Source organism: Mixophyes fleayi, chromosome 9, assembly GCF_038048845.1.
Source record: "Mixophyes fleayi isolate aMixFle1 chromosome 9, aMixFle1.hap1, whole genome shotgun sequence".
Taxonomy (NCBI): domain Eukaryota; kingdom Metazoa; phylum Chordata; class Amphibia; order Anura; family Limnodynastidae; genus Mixophyes; species Mixophyes fleayi.
In genome coordinates this window covers 130,413,328-130,429,047 of record NC_134410.1, presented here as the reverse complement: position 1 = coordinate 130,429,047, position 15,720 = coordinate 130,413,328, and the positions used below count along the sequence as shown (strand labels likewise).

At 44.7% G+C, this 15,720-nt stretch overlaps 1 protein-coding gene across 1 annotated transcript in view; it reads right to left on the bottom strand.

The window, feature by feature from the left end:
- Window positions 1-384: 384 nt before the first annotated feature.
- Window positions 385-15,720, bottom strand: part of NOTCH1 (notch receptor 1) — a 44,097-nt gene continuing 28,761 nt past the window's right edge. The window contains exons 11-34 of the mRNA XM_075185749.1: window positions 15,345-15,578; window positions 14,733-14,843; window positions 13,601-13,793; window positions 13,341-13,486; window positions 13,119-13,232; window positions 11,587-11,706; window positions 11,068-11,220; window positions 10,663-10,891; window positions 10,355-10,556; window positions 10,085-10,238; window positions 9,750-9,934; window positions 9,507-9,639; window positions 8,657-8,914; window positions 8,465-8,577; window positions 7,500-8,068; window positions 6,857-7,276; window positions 6,414-6,562; window positions 5,234-5,450; window positions 4,881-4,971; window positions 4,507-4,672; window positions 3,976-4,274; window positions 3,596-3,743; window positions 3,409-3,506; window positions 385-3,246 (exon numbers count right to left, since the gene is read on the bottom strand). Of these exons, the coding sequence (XP_075041850.1) occupies window positions 1,831-3,246; window positions 3,409-3,506; window positions 3,596-3,743; window positions 3,976-4,274; window positions 4,507-4,672; window positions 4,881-4,971; window positions 5,234-5,450; window positions 6,414-6,562; window positions 6,857-7,276; window positions 7,500-8,068; window positions 8,465-8,577; window positions 8,657-8,914; window positions 9,507-9,639; window positions 9,750-9,934; window positions 10,085-10,238; window positions 10,355-10,556; window positions 10,663-10,891; window positions 11,068-11,220; window positions 11,587-11,706; window positions 13,119-13,232; window positions 13,341-13,486; window positions 13,601-13,793; window positions 14,733-14,843; window positions 15,345-15,578 (5,918 nt within the window). The 3' untranslated portion in view covers window positions 385-1,830. The remainder of the gene's footprint in view (window positions 3,247-3,408; window positions 3,507-3,595; window positions 3,744-3,975; window positions 4,275-4,506; window positions 4,673-4,880; window positions 4,972-5,233; window positions 5,451-6,413; window positions 6,563-6,856; window positions 7,277-7,499; window positions 8,069-8,464; window positions 8,578-8,656; window positions 8,915-9,506; window positions 9,640-9,749; window positions 9,935-10,084; window positions 10,239-10,354; window positions 10,557-10,662; window positions 10,892-11,067; window positions 11,221-11,586; window positions 11,707-13,118; window positions 13,233-13,340; window positions 13,487-13,600; window positions 13,794-14,732; window positions 14,844-15,344; window positions 15,579-15,720) is intronic.

The window sequence follows — 15,720 nt, the reverse complement described above, 5'->3', positions numbered from 1 at the left end:
CTGAGGATAGAAGGGCTTGAAAAGTGGAGATGTTGCCTATAGCAACCAATCAGATTCTAGCTGTCATTTTGTAGAATGTACTAAATAAATGACAGCTAGAATCCGATTGGCTTTTCAAACCCGCCAGAAAACTCTCAGCTTGATACATTTACCACCCAGGTCATTAAATCTTCCCATGTTTAAAATAAAAGCAAGATAAACAGAGTTTTATTTTAAGGTATATTCATTCATCATCTGAAAAACGAAAGTCCTAAATTAACCCAGTAAACCATAAACTGAACAAATACTGTTTAAAATGAAGTTTGTTGCATCTACAGACACCAATAATAATAATAATATATAATAATAATAATAATAATGTTTCTTGTTTAAAAAAATTCTACATTTTGTTTTATATTCTTTTATTATAACAAATGACATCAGTTTACAAAAGCAGTTAAAAAAAAAAAAAAAAAAAAAAAAAAAAGATACAACAGTTTTGCAAACTACAACTTTGCAGATAGATACAATATTTATCACTACAATCTATACTTGTGGGATTTGTCTATACATCATGGCATCTGGTCCTCCCGATAATCATCAACATACCATATCAGTGGTGTAAATGCAGTAGCTAAAAAAGGGATCAGCTCTGTCGCTAAGAAAGTCACGATACAGTTTTACATTTCGGTCTAAACCCTTCAGCGCGGGAAGGCTGTCGAACAACCAACTGAGCTGGCGAAAGGTCTTCAAAAAGATGGAGGATACGTCCCTGACATCGGTCGTTCAGCCCGGAGACGCTTCTGGCACGTATAACCCGATACGCGATATAAATCAGGACATTCGCGTAGATTTCTTAAACAAAATCTACTATTCATATGTACAAAACTAAGTAAATGCTATGCCACAGGCTTGTACCAGAGATCACGTCCTTGTGTGTTTGTTGTCTTGCAAAGTCACAAGTCCCGAAAGGAAGGGATCAAGGGCCCCACCGAATTTTTTTTAGGACACCCATAAGATCAAAAAGGTGATACTGAGCTAATACAACATATTTCTTTTCCGTCACAAGATTCAATTTACATTTTACACAAAAAACAGAAAACAAATGAAATGTCTTTGGGCAGCAAATTAGAAATCCGTTCTTGATGTAAAGTTCACTATTCACTTATGTTATTTGCTTCTCTTGACAACAAATTCTGAAAAAGTAGCCAAGATTTGTCCGAGTGTTTTCACGGTTAAAAAAATGAAAAAGAAACAAGAAATTACATTCTAGCTTAATTAACAACCCTCTATAATACTGGAAAATTGGACAAAAAAATTGCCGCATCGGCCAAGAAAACATGCTTAAAATAGTTAAGTTTTTTTTTTGTTTTTGTTTTTACACTTTACAAAACATGTACAATGTATTTTGCTGGGGAGATTGAATTGTTTTGTTCTTTGCAAATAGATCCAGGTTTAAAAAAATAATTTAAAACAATAAAAACCCAAAATAAATACCCATTTTAGTATCGAGAATTTGTTATTACATTTTGCACAATAAAACAAAATATTTAGGATTTATCTTTTTAAAAAGGCAAAAATAGAATAAAAGCCTAATAAAAAAAACAACAAAAAAAAAAAAAGAGCCAAACTTGTTTTATAATAAAAACAAAATAAAAAACAAATTATAAATAAAAAAGGGCAGTGTTTAGGGTTTAAGTCATAGGTGATAAGCAAATAAATACTAATAATGTCAAATTGTTCAATTCTCTCACATATAAAAATTGTATAAAAACGTCTTTCGTTCCGTTCCAGTGTCTCAACTTTGACCCCAGCAAAATGACCGTCCTTTAAAAGTCTACTTGATATAAACTATTTGAAAGCCTCAGGAATGTGGCTATGCTGAGGCTGTATATTTGTAGGCGGACTGGATATACCTTCCGACCAATCGGATATGTTGGAATGAGGGGAGGAGCTTGACCACTGGTCAGGTGATTCGGGAGAGGGCGTCAGGAAGGGGTGATCCGGCACCTGTAGCTGGTGACTCGGAGTATTGTTCATGGGGGAGGAATAGCTGTGCTGGGATGGCGGGGTTAAGAATTGCGTGGTCGTCATAGATTGCGTGAGAGCGGATGGCAGAGAACTCGTTAAGATCTGGGTGTCCTGGGGCATAATAGCATGGAGACCATTGCTCGTCATCTGCTGCATGTCCGATTGAGCTAAATCGCTCCCACAGAAGGGTGCGCCAATATGGCTGCTAGGGGCCGAGGTTGCATTGTGCTGCTGCTGTTGCATACTTTGTTGTTGCAGCTGTATGTTTTGTTGCTGCAGTTGTTGGATCTGCTGAGCTTGCAGACGATGAGGTTGGGTGGTCATCCGCGAGTTAGGCATAGCCTGATAGGTCATCATCTGCGACAGAGCCGACGCTGGCAAGCCGGTGTGCAGAGAGGTCATCAGGCCGTGCTGGAGGGCAGATGCCTGTTGATGCCCGCCTTGTTGGATGTTATTTCTCAAGGGATTGTATTGGTTGGGGACCATCCTGTTCTGTAATCGTGTCAACCAGTCGCACTGGCCGTTCATAGCGGTCGCTCCACCCACTGTAAACTGCATGGAACCGCCATTCAGCACGGCGCTGGGGCTAGACACGGAGAGATGTGCGAGATGGGGGGTCATAGCCTCAAAAGCCATGCGGTTGGAGCCTCCGACCAGTTCTTGTTTGGCCGTCATGTTCAGGTGACTCAGGCTGATGTGCGAATCCGGCATGTTGGCGAGGTGGTTGAGAGGCATCGATGGAGATTGCTGGAACGGAGAGGTCATTAGAGGAGGAGAAGAGACATCCGACAAGTAGCCGTGAGGCGACTCCAACGAGTCCACCGGAGATAGTACACCAGAGCTGCTGGAATCCAGATGACCACTTTTCCCATCTTGGGACTTTTTCCTCCTTGCTTTAAGGTCTTTTGAATCTTTGCAACCAGGCGCTTTTGCACTTGGTTTTCGAGCTTTCTTCCCTTGTACTGCCGGCTTCATGTTTCCCATATATCCGTTGGGGGAGCAGATGGGAGGAGATAAGGTTTGTCCTCCCAACGGACCATTGTGCAGCTGTGGACTCCTCACAAGATTGTAGTCATCCAATAAACGGACAATGTCGTGATGCATGCGCTCTTGTGCGATGTCACGGGGAAGCCTGTCCATGTGGTCGGTGATGTCTCGGTTCGCATAGTGATCCAGAAGTACTTTGGCGGTTTCATAGCTCCCTTCTCTTCCGGCGAGGAACAGCGGGGTCTCTTCCTGCAAATACAGACAGATCGCTAAGTAAAAATGGAAGATTGGTCACCCACAACCAACGTGTTTAAGTGTCGAACGTGTCTTTCGAAAACAAAAGTGAAACCAATGCAGGAGGTCGGGGCTTATTTATAGAGCGCAGATGGACAGACAGACGAATATTATTACCTTGTTATTTTGCATGTCCTTATTGGCGCCATTCTTCAGCAGAACAGACGCAGCGTCCACGTTATTCACAGCTGCTGCCCAGTGCAAGGCAGATTTCCCTAAAGCAAACAGATAAGACTTTAGAAAATGTCCCAGAAAGCAACAGCGAAGCAAACACGGGAAAAACAAACGGCTGCAAAATAGTTACCTAGTTCATCCACCGCGTTCACATCCGCGTGGGAGTTGATGAGCTCTTCCACCATGCCCTCCACAGCCAAGCGAGCCGCAAGGATCAGTGGAGTGGTGCCGTCGTACATGCGGGCATCCAAGTCCGTCGCTCTGTTCCGTATGAGGATCTGCTCCAGAAGACAGAATTTACCAAAAGTCCAAAAATACACCAAACACAAGATCTTTCTCCTTATGGTTATGTCTGGATTTGGTGACTTTTAAATCCAAGGTCTAATGGAGTTAATCCATCCCATGGCCTCTTTAGCGTTCTACGGATGCCGCCCAACAAACCATGTATTCAATCTACAAACGTACTTCACCGAAAAATAAGCTTTGTTAGTACGACTATAACGAACGTACCTGAAATACACCCTGAGCGTCGGCTGCTACGGCAGCGTGAAGAGGCGTCCGGCCCATGTTATCCTGGACGTTGGCGTCTGCGCTGGACTCCAGCAGCCGTTTGGCAGCATCGGCGCGAGCGTACCGCGCAGCCAGGTGAAGTGCCGTCTCTCCGGTTCGGTCCGTTTGGTTGTGGAGATTGGCGCCTTGACCGATGAAATCAGAGATCATGTTGGCAGAGGCATCCTCCTCTTCCTCGCTGTTTCCGGTCTCCAATCCGCCACCGCTACACGCCGCGATCATAAGTGGGGTGAAACCATCTGCAAGGGAGCAGCAAACACATAAAAGTTGTTACCTGAACTAGTATACAGGTGTCTCATACGCTACTGGAGACGACATACATAAGAGCACAGATACTATAACTCCAGTCGGCCATATATTCAACTCATACCAGGTGAGCTCGACACTGTGGACATGAGCACTGTCAGACCTTTACAGTTTGCAAACGTATCTGAAATAAATGTGATAATAAGTCCAGAAATAAAGTCGTACCAGGGCCGCGCACGTTAACGTCCATGCAGTCAGCGTCGATCTCTCCTTGCGGCGGTGTTGGTGCCATGGACGGCGCACGGAGGTCAGCCGCATCTAAATGTTGCTGGGTCCATTGTCTATGGTCAGTCTGATCACCGAGGTCGGGAAGCATCACTTGGTCTTCAAACTAGAGGAAAGGACAATACTCAGCACCAGAACAAGGGCATTGTGGGGGTTAAATCACATTTACCCAAACTACAAAGCACGATTGTAAAGTTTCAGTGTCTGCCTAGGACAGGACACGTGCGATTCCCTATGGGATAAGATATCTGCGTGTAGACGCTGCCCCATCCTGAAATACCACCAGGAACGTGGACAATTATAAATCCACTCACTCTGAACCTCTTGTTGTCCAAAGTCTCCTCATCTCCCCACTCGTTTTGATTATCATCCATCAGAGAACCATCAGCTGCATTTTTTAGAGGCCTTTAAAAAAACGGAAGAAAATTAACATTAAAATCTATAATTATGGAAACATTGTGCTTATGAAAATGATTATTAAATGGTTATAAAATATGCATTGATTAAGCAATATAAAAAAAAAACAAAATCCAAAAATTAAATTGCTTTGGTTATTAAGTCCCCCACTTACAAAAAAACCCCCAAAAAAGTATCCAATTTAAAAAGCAAACACACATCTTGGGGTTCCGCCCACACGTGATCCTGTAGATGAGAGCACTTTACTTACTTTAAGCCCACAGAATCTTCCCCGAGAGGCTCCCGACGTTTCTTCTTGTTGGAGTCTTTTGCGATGTAACCCTCAGGGAACCAGAGATGGCCGTGCTCTCTACGCCTCTTCTTACTCACAATCACCCCTACGACGATGAAGATCACTAGGAGGGCAAACACCCCCACGCCCAAACTAGGATACAGCGGAGAGTTTGGCGGCGGAGACACCGTTTCACCTGCGGAGAGCCAGGAACGCATCAGTGAGACAGACATTAAGGCAGCGTATGTCACACCATCCACACAACCAAAATGAAGTGAAATTTGTTAATAAAAAGAGGCGGTTTGTGCGTAATCTACAGAAGATGGAAAAAAAAAAAAATCATTCTAAAAATAAAAGGTTATTTTCCGTTATTCATCAGAATTGCAAATTACCCTTAAAACTCTCTCCTGCCCCAGAAGGCAGTACCAAGAGACAGGTTTACTTTACGCCTATAAGAAAACGGATTAATCAACTTCACATCACTACGCTTTCATTGAGCTGTTAAGACGGAGGATTTAGTTGGGATTTTGGAGATACCATTTACGCTATTGATCAGTTTCTCTCTCTCTCTTTTTCTCCCTTCTTAAAGAATTAATGATCACGATATAAATCCAGTGAAAAAAAAACATTAGAAAAGACTTTTCATTCACTAGGTTGGGTGGAATAAATTAAAGCTTTTGATATTGTTGTTTCTAAAGGTTCTCTATTTTTTCTTAAGAGAACGAAGTCAAAGGCCGGAACTGGTAACAGAAGGATCCAATATGTAACACGGGATCCATTGAAGTAAAAGTATTTCAATTAGACTTTGCAATAAAAATTATGGCGCCGGCTACATCCGGATTATCTGTAGATTTCCTCAAAAAAATAGATCCGAATTCCAAAATGTTTTCCTACTGGACATTCCTACAACATGTAGGAGGATTGGAAGGAAATAATTCTCACATTTAAATCACACGAGGCAGTGGATACAAATAGTCACAAAGGAGTATAATAAATTCTATGTAACAGACTTGTGACAATCGATTTTTCGAGGAGACAATAAGTACTTCGCAATCACATCTCAAATACATTTTCGAGCTCTGGGGTGTTTCTGGGGCTTCGTGAGCCTTTTAGTGTTTAATGTACAGAGCCTGATGCTCCGTGTTGGAGACCCACTTACTTTTCACAGCCTCGATCTTGTACGGGATGTCTAGATTCCCGAGAGACGCCAGAGCGCCAAGGAAGGCAGCCACATCCGTTGCGCTGTTGAAACACTGTGCGGAGGCCTGGAAGCACTGACGATTATCTATTTCCAAGTAGATAATGGACCTGGGTGGTGAAAATGATAAAGGGTTAATGTGGCACAAGACCATTTCTATGTAAAGTTTATAGTCTATAAATGAACAGTTTAATTATGTATAATGTAATGCTGGAGGAACATCGGTTTACAAACAATAATCCAGCTGGAAACATTTGTCTAATGTCTGGCAGTTATGTCCTTGGGAACGGGAAGTGGGGCTTCCAACTACAACACGCTGCCACCGATTGGAACACGAGCAAAACAGAATGATTTACACCCAGTTGCATATGGGAAAATAGGAGCAAAGGAAAGATTTAACCCACCCTTTAATCTCCAGCTGATCCAGCTCCCTCCGATATCGAGCAGGGACCAGGGAATCCCGCACTTTGCTGAAGATGGCACCAGGAGCCTCGGACCATTCCTGCGTTGACCTTTTAATGTGATGTTTCTTCAGCTCTTCCTTATTACCGTAATACGGGAAGACCATATAGTCACCGTTCTCGTTCTTCTTGAACACCACGTTGGTGTGGAGGATCCGACTCAACTCACGGAGGAAATTAACGGAGTTGTTCTTCAGCCTCTCCGGAGGCATGAGGACCACCACCACCAGGGTGCCCTCGGCCAGTTTCTCCGGCATATTGTTGGCGCAGTCCAGACCGTCCCACTCGCACTCTGCGTTGTTGCAGCCTTGGTCACAGTGGCCGTCCTGGAAGTGATCCTTACAATACTGGTCATAGAGAGGACTAGAAAAAAGATGGAGAGCAGTGAGGACGCGCGTTACGTAGACGCAACAACAAGACCCAACAACTAGATGAAAGCCTATCCTGCCAAGCTGGTTAAATAGAACGTCATGAAACTGTGCCGAATTGCCCCTTAACCCCTTCCATCCCCCCATTAATGCAAAGATAATACAGACCGTTTCTATTTATTTGGAATGGATTCTATTATTCTTCTCTGTAAACTTACTTGCACTGAACTTCCACTTTCTGGCAGTCAAACCCATCGTAGAGACACCCCGCGATGTTACACTGAGGGTCACACTTGGTATCATTAAAGTATTTCCAGCACTGCAGAGCCGGTGGGCAGTTCTTCCAGGGGTCGTTGAAGTTGAGCGAGCAGTCGCCTCCGTCCCATCCGCAGGCATGGGTGTTGCATTTGGCGTTGCAGATCTGGTTCCCAGTCTGAGCGGCGCATGAGGCGATCCCACATTCCTCCTTGACTTTGGGTGGATCGATGACCTGTCCCGGCCCACCTTCGAAACCGAAGTCCAGCATGTGGCAGAAGAGGCCGTTGAAGTGCTTGGGGCAGACGCACTGGTAGAACGGCTCCTCTGGTATAAACTTGCAGGTCCCGCCGTTATAACACGGGCTTGAATTACAGGGGCTGCTGGTGGGATATTGGCACACCGGACCGGTGAAGCCATCCGTGCACATGCATTTAGAGGTCTTCTGTGCAGATATACAGGTGCCGCCATTCTGACAGCGAAGGTTTCCACACATTCGAGTGTTGTACTCGCAAGTGGCACCATCAAATCCCTGCAATAAAAAACCAATTAGTTAATGAACACAAACTACACTTAATAGTAATCTCCAGCATGTTCTAACATTGACCTCACAAACGGAGTTCAAATCCCACCGGACGTGGAGACGTTTCATTCATGTAGATTATTACAATCTAATCAGTATTACGAAAGAGGATCTATATTAATGTGCGGTTTGGTAAGATGTTATGTTATTTAGTATGGGACATGTCTGGATCAATAGCTATAGTTTAAGAATGATAGAAATAAATATTCTAACGGGACAGTGCCCCCCAGTGGTCGAACCGCGAAAAATAATGAAACGTTTGCTTCCCTTTACTAATCACTTATAACTTTTCAGTTTATTCAGTTCATAAATAGACCGTAATATTTCCGTATACTCTCTACTCACCGGGGGACACTTGCAGATGAAGCCGCGCTCTGTATTGCTGGCCATTGAGCAAGATCCGCCATTTCTGCACGGCTTTGCTTTACATCCATCGAGCAGAGACTCGCAGCGCCTCCCTGGGAAAACGACGGGAGAATTCGGTTAGGTCTCCCACCTAAGGTCAGAAGGGGCCACAAGCCCAGGAGTTGTTCTTACCAGTGAATCCTTGTCGGCACTCGCACCGGTAATCGTTTACAAGCTGGACGCAGTTCTGGGTGCCACTGGCATCGCAGGGGTTGGAGAGGCATTCGTTTACATCCCCCTCGCAGCGCTCGCCTACAAAGCCTGGCAGGCAGATACAGTGGTAGCCTCCCACGCGGTCTACACATTTGCCGCCGTTAAAACATTTAGGCTTCTGGTGGGGGCCCTCGTACAATGGATTACAGTCATCTATGTTAATTTCACAGTGAACACCTGAAAAAAAAACCAAAACAGATAAGATAATACCTAGACCTTCACCTTCAACAATCACATAACCCAATGAATATATTTTAAAACCAAGTGAGGTCACAAGTAAAACAATCCTGTTTAAGCTGGTGCCACACAAGAGGTTTTTGTACTGCAGTTTTCCCATTATGAAGTATCAGCTTTATTTAAATTTTATAAATGCTGTCTTGTTAAATGGATTTTGCCTAGATTGTGTCAGATTTACAGCTTTTAAAAAAAAGCTCTTTGCAGCATGACAAGCAGGAAAACAGCCGAAACTCACACGTGCTTCACAGAAGTCTTATACGTCATGCCCCTCTCACACAAGCTATTAAACTGCTCATTAAAACAGATGAGATGTTACACACACTTTGAGACAACATTTTTTCTGTAACCATGAAAATTTATCAAAAATATCAAAGAGCTTTTTCCCTGGCTGATTACCTGCGGAGTCAAACTGCTCGTGCGATACCAACACTTGAAAATTGTAATATTGACCCATTGTATTTATGCTGGTCTCCTTGCATGGTAGTGGTCATTTTTATAAATGTGCAGCACCCAAATCGTCTCACTAACTCACCTTGCGTCCCTCTGGGACAGGAACATTTGTAGGTGTTGAGCAGGTCGATACAGTTTCCTCCATTTTGGCAAGGGTGCGAGTGACACTCGTTAATTTTCTCAGAACAGTTGACACCATGATAGCCAGCAACGCACTGCAGGAGAGAGAGAAGTCATCAATCTGTGACCCGGAACGTGGAATCGGACCCTCTTTCCTTTTACATTTAATGCACAAACTCCCCCAAAGTGTCCACGGTTTTCTCACCTCGCAGGAGTAGCCTCCCAGGTAGTCCGTACAGGTGGCTCCGTTCTGGCACGGATTGGGCAAGCACTCATCCACTTGCTCCTCACAGTAGCTGCCCGTGTAACCGGGTTGACATAGGCAGTAGTGGGTGTTTCCGGTGTCCCTGCACGAGCCGGAGTTTCGGCACAGACTGTTCACGTCGACGCCTGGTAACGAAAGCGGTCAATGGAACAGAGGATGAGACTTACTGTACAACTGGCTGCTTTCCTTGGCCTAATAATACGTACAAGACAAGGGAAGTGAGGCACAAGGCCTATTAATAACAACAGATTATTATTCGGTTCCGTGACGCTCACCTTGTTGTATGGCTGCTACATCACACGACACATTGGGCACATCGCAGTACAGTCCGGTCCAGCCGCTGTTGCACTCACAACGATACAGGTTGTTTGTCTGCCAGCACTTCCCTCCGTTCTTACATGGAGAAGAATCGCACCAACGCACCAAATTCTATATAAACCAAAATAAATAAATGTAATTACAGAGGTTTAAAGCTTAGTCCAGCATCCCTACGGATCGTAAAACACTTGCTCTTTCGGCAACAGAGAAATCGGGCAGGTACTTACCTGGCAGTTAAGTCCGGTGTACCCCTGCGGGCAGGTGCACTTGTAGGTCCCATAGCTGTCCTGGCAGGTGCCACCGTTCAGGCAGGGTTTGGAGTCACACTCGTTGATGTCATGTTGGCAGTAGCTGCCGGTGAAGCCCGGGAGGCACAGACAGGTGAACGTGTTGATGCCATCTACACAGGTGCCACCATTGAAGCAAGAGCTGGAAAACGATAGAACAATATGTTATAATAAATAATCAGATGTATAGGATCAGTGACCACTGGTCCCCTAATGCCACCAGCGAGCACAAACACGGACTCTGGTACCTCTCTGTGCAGTCGGGGGTATTGATTTCACAGTGAATGCCGCTAAATCCCGAGGGGCAGGTGCAGGTGTAGCTGTTGACGCAGTCCGTACAGTTGGCATCGTTCTTGCAGGGGTTGCTGGCGCACTCGTTAATATCCTCTTCACACTTTGGCCCACGGAAGCCGGGCAAGCAGTTGCAGAAGAAATTATTGATGCCATCGGAGCAGGATCCTCCGTTGTGACAAGGATCTAAAAAAACAAATAATATTTTTTTAATGCCCCTTATCTGCGTCTTAGACATCAAAGTCCAGATTAAGGAGTAACCTCGTTCCATTTCCTCTTATTCCCAAACATGAACACAAAAATAAAAGTAAATAATAATAATAAAAAAAAATGGCGGCATTAGACTCGCAGGCGACACTCACTTGGTTGGCAGTCGTTAATATCGGTCTCGCAGTTCCTGCCGCTGTAACCAGGTTTACAGTTGCACCGGTAACTCCCGTTCATGTTCTGACACACCGCGCTGTTTCGGCAAGGACTTTTGACGCATTCATTGATATCAATCTCACACGTTTGTCCTGTGACAAGAAGAGCATAAAGTTACTTTATATAGGTGACAGCGGGTAAGGAGATGGGATCTCTAAGGTGTTCAGCTGGAAGATGGCACAGTGGTAAGATTCTAACCTAATGCCCTATACGGGGGAACATTATATACGTGGAAGTCTGGTATTCATGTCTGCCCTACAAATTCAGATCCCCTTCTACTAGAACAAACTCCAGTATGATTGCAATACAACGTTTGGAAGAAGCGATCCTGTGTACCAGCAAACAGGCCTCATTTTAAGAGATTTTGTTTTTACCTAGTCGACCTGACGTATTTTTATCATTGTCTTTTATAAGGTTGTCAAAGTCACATTGAATATTCAGTGGATTCGGCGCCCTACCTTGCCATCCCACGGGGCATACGCAGGAGAAGCTTTCGTAATCGTCGGATTCCTGACATCTTCCTCCATTCTTACACGGGCTGTTCCCGCAGGGCGCTAAGACGTCCTCGCACGTCGCCCCTGAACAGAGAGCAAGCGGAGAGATCATCATTAACATTTCTGTATGTTTAGGTAAGGAAAGAATACACAGAGTCTAGAGTCATCAGCAAATATAGCAAAATATTACCCCTCGACCAGCGCCGTACATCCACAGATGTAGGGAGGGGGGGTGATGTTACAATAACACTAACAAAAACTCGAATATTTTTTTGGTTTAAAGGATGTCTTCATGCAAACAAACCATTTATAGATTAGAGATTTATAAATCAGTATTAAGGGCTGTATTTACAGTAAGGTGCATGTTTGCTCCTGAACAAACCCTGCTGCAATACAGAGGGGGGCAAATGCAATTATTTTTTTGCATGCACTGTCTGTTTCTGCATCTAACACACAAATACTGGACAGCATTCGTTTCACACTGCGATTTAGAGGTTAGCTAGGACTCGACCCCCTGAAATTCAGTCTGTCCACACATTGTAAATCCCCCCACCCCCCCCCCCCCCCCCCCCAGTGTAATATGGGTTTGCCAAGGTGCAAATTTGCTCTTCTCTCTGTATTATAATGATTGCATTTTTTTCTAGAAATGTAAAGACTAAATAAAGTTTTTACAAAACATATAAGAGTAGGAAATGTATTTTCGTGAACTACTGTAGCGTAACTTTCCAAAGCCTCCACAATCCCGACCTGTTACCAGGGTGAGCGGGGCCAGGCAGGAAATTCAACAGGGCTTCCTGCAATTGTGGAAGAGGAAGCAGGAAGCCGGGAGGCAGGATTTGTGTCGGATCGGTTCCCAACTACTGCAAATCTGTCAAAATAACCATTTATCCGCCCAGCAGAGCCTGGATCGCGTTCTCTGGCCCCTCTGCCGGTCTATACGGCATAAGAAAATATGTGTTGCTGATGTTTTTTCCAGCCATCGCCTGGATCTAGGAAGTTTCCACTGAGAATCGTAACGTGTTTTCTTAAAACCCAAAATGTTAAATACTTTGCTGTTGTTGTTGGAGAGAACGATTCATTCTTTCCCCCAAACATAATATTTTTCTTCTCTTCAGGGAGATTAGAACAATGAAAAGTAGACAAGAAAATAAGACAGGACTCCAAAAAAACGTTTCCACCCGCAGCCAATTTATTGGCTTATACACCGCCCCCCCCCCAGCCCAACACGGAGGATGGACATAACGAATAGTTTGCAATGAGCTATACAGCAAGGTCACATCATGTTATTGCAGAATGATTGCGTTTATCTTTGCATTTTAGACAATGTGGCCATAAAACTTTAGTTTTCGTTTACCAGGAAAACCGGACACAACTAAATGCAATAAAACATCAGACAGCTGGAACGACGACTTCCTCCGTATCACACAGTGTATACTGCAGTGAACGGTATTAAACCCGTTGTACAAGGTTAATGCTCTGTCCCTAAGGCGGCTTACCGGTATAAGGTAACATGCAATTGCACTTGTAACCGGCCACGTCATCTATGCACGTTCCCTGGTTCAGACAAGGGTTGGACGCGCACTCGTTGATATTAGTCTGACAGTTCAGCCCTGCAAAAAGAACGGAAAATAGCCATGAATTAATCCAGTTCTGGTGCAGAAAACGAGGGTGTTTATCCGTCCCCTGGTAACGCTAATGAAGATAACGGCGGCTCTTACCGCTGAAGCCCTCTCTGCAGGTGCAGATGTATCCGCTGGTCATGTCCTTGCAGGTACCGCCGTTCACGCACGGGTTAGAGTCACATTCGTTGTTGTTGATGTCACAGTTGGTGCCGCTCCAACCAGAGTCGCAGTCACACTTGTACCTAAAAAACGAACATAAACAGCAGGGTCACCACCGAGATCGCCCTATAAAATAAACGCCCCCCTCCCCCATAGACAACATGTTTAACTGCCAAGCAGACTCTTTATGCGTTTACCCGTTGATGCCATCGCGACATTTTCCGTGGATACAAGGGTTGCTCCTGCACTCGTCCACTTCGGACAGACACATGTGCCCTTGATAACCTTCAGGGCATGTGCACTCGAAGCCGTTGATGAGATCTTCGCACGTCCCCCCGTTGAGGCAGGGGTTACTGCCACATTCGTCAATGTTGATATTGCACATCTTTCCTGAACGCAGCAAAACAACAATTGGTTACAGTCAAGTAGGACAGATGCTCCAAGAAACGGGATTTCAGTCGCACAGATTGCCCTTTTCTCTTTTTATATGCATGATCATCATTTATTTATATAGCGCCACTAATTCCGCAGCGCTGTACAGAGAACTCACTCACATCAGTCCCTGCACCATTGAGGCTTACAGTCTAAGTTTCCTAATACACAGACACAGACTAGGGTCCATTTGGCAGCTGCTAATTAACCTACCAGTATGTTTTTGGAGTGTGGAAGGAAACCGGAGCACCCGGAGGAAACCCACGCAAACACGGGGAGAACATACAAACTCCTCACAGATAAGGCCATGGTCGGGAATCGAACTCATGACCCCAGTGCTGTGAGGCAGAAGTGCTAACCACTGAGCCACCGTGCTGCCCAAGAAATTGAAGCAATTAAACATGAATCGAGCACAAACTATTTTTGTGGTTCTGGATTTGTCTTACAGGTCGTATGCCTCCAGTTACCTTCTCCCCTTTCCCGTGTAACCGAGGCCTTTAATGGGACACACACAGGGGCCATTTAAAGGAATAAAGGCTCTATTGAGCACAGATCAGTTGAGGCACTGGGGGACGGGCTCCAATAACATTAGAGACTTTGCACAGGTGAGCGGTGGGCCATACCAGAGGGGTCTACTCTTAACCAAAGGATCTTATTAACCTCCCCTAATCAAACACACCAGTGAGACAAGCTTAGAAACCCGATCCTGGCTGTACTGAATGGAATACCTAATTACAACCCTCAGTCCCTATAAACGACGTGCAGCCCAGCATGACCAACCTGTGCTGGCTCCATTAAATCCCACTCAGAGAACTGATCTGCGGTAGGAATTTTAAATTCGTTTAATGAAAGAAAAGACGGAAGTCTATACAGTCCTCCCCCAGGCTGGCTTCTTACCTGCGAAGCCCAACTCGCAGGCGCACTCATAGCCGTCAATCTTATCGATACACTTCCCAGAGTCACACGGGTTACTGGCGCAGTCATCCAAATTTACTTCGCAATTTGTCCCTATAAAAAAATAAAATAAAAAGTAAAATTTGTCATTCTCGATTCCCATTGTCAGATTTATCAGTGCATTGTAAACAGCCGAAGATCCACTCGGTCCAGACATTTCTGACGGAAACTATTTTTAGCATCTTCTGCAATAAAGATTCAACAAACATATATACGGTATACAAAGAGAGATGGCACCTAACACTATAGCTGCGGGGAGAGGAAAGACATTATAGAAGTGTGTTTTTTTTACCCAAGTAACAAAGCCTTTTTTTTACTTTAAGGGGCAGATTCAATTGTAATAAAAATAAATAAATAAAATAAAAAAAAAGTGTCCCGGAATGGTTGCGAGACACTAGACGGCAATATTTTTAGTGAAATATCCGCTCACGCCCAATAAAGACGTGAGCAAAAGTGAGCATTACTTTATACCGTATAAACTGTAAAAATGCGCATCCGCAAAGTTTCTCGCTATTTGAATCTGCCCAAATTTGGCAGAACTCGAGAGCCCCCTACCTGTGGTTCCTTTCAGACACTGGCACACATAGCCGTTAATCTTGTCCACGCATTCCCCGCCGTTCTGACACGGCTTGCTTTGGCACTCGTTAATGTTGATGTCGCATCGTCTCCCGATATACCCGGGTGTACATTGGCAGGTGAATGTGGCGATACCATCGAGGCAGGTACCGAAATGGCACGGGTCAGGCTTACAGTCGTCTATATCTACCTCGCAATGAGGTCCCGTAAAACCTGCAAGATAGAGAAGGACTCATGAAACGTGATCTTATCCGGTAGGAGACGTGTCTCCTGTGTTAAATGTTAAAACGGTCACGTATGTACATAAGCACTGCATCACGCCACACGACAAGCCCAATATGTCATCAGCAAGCCT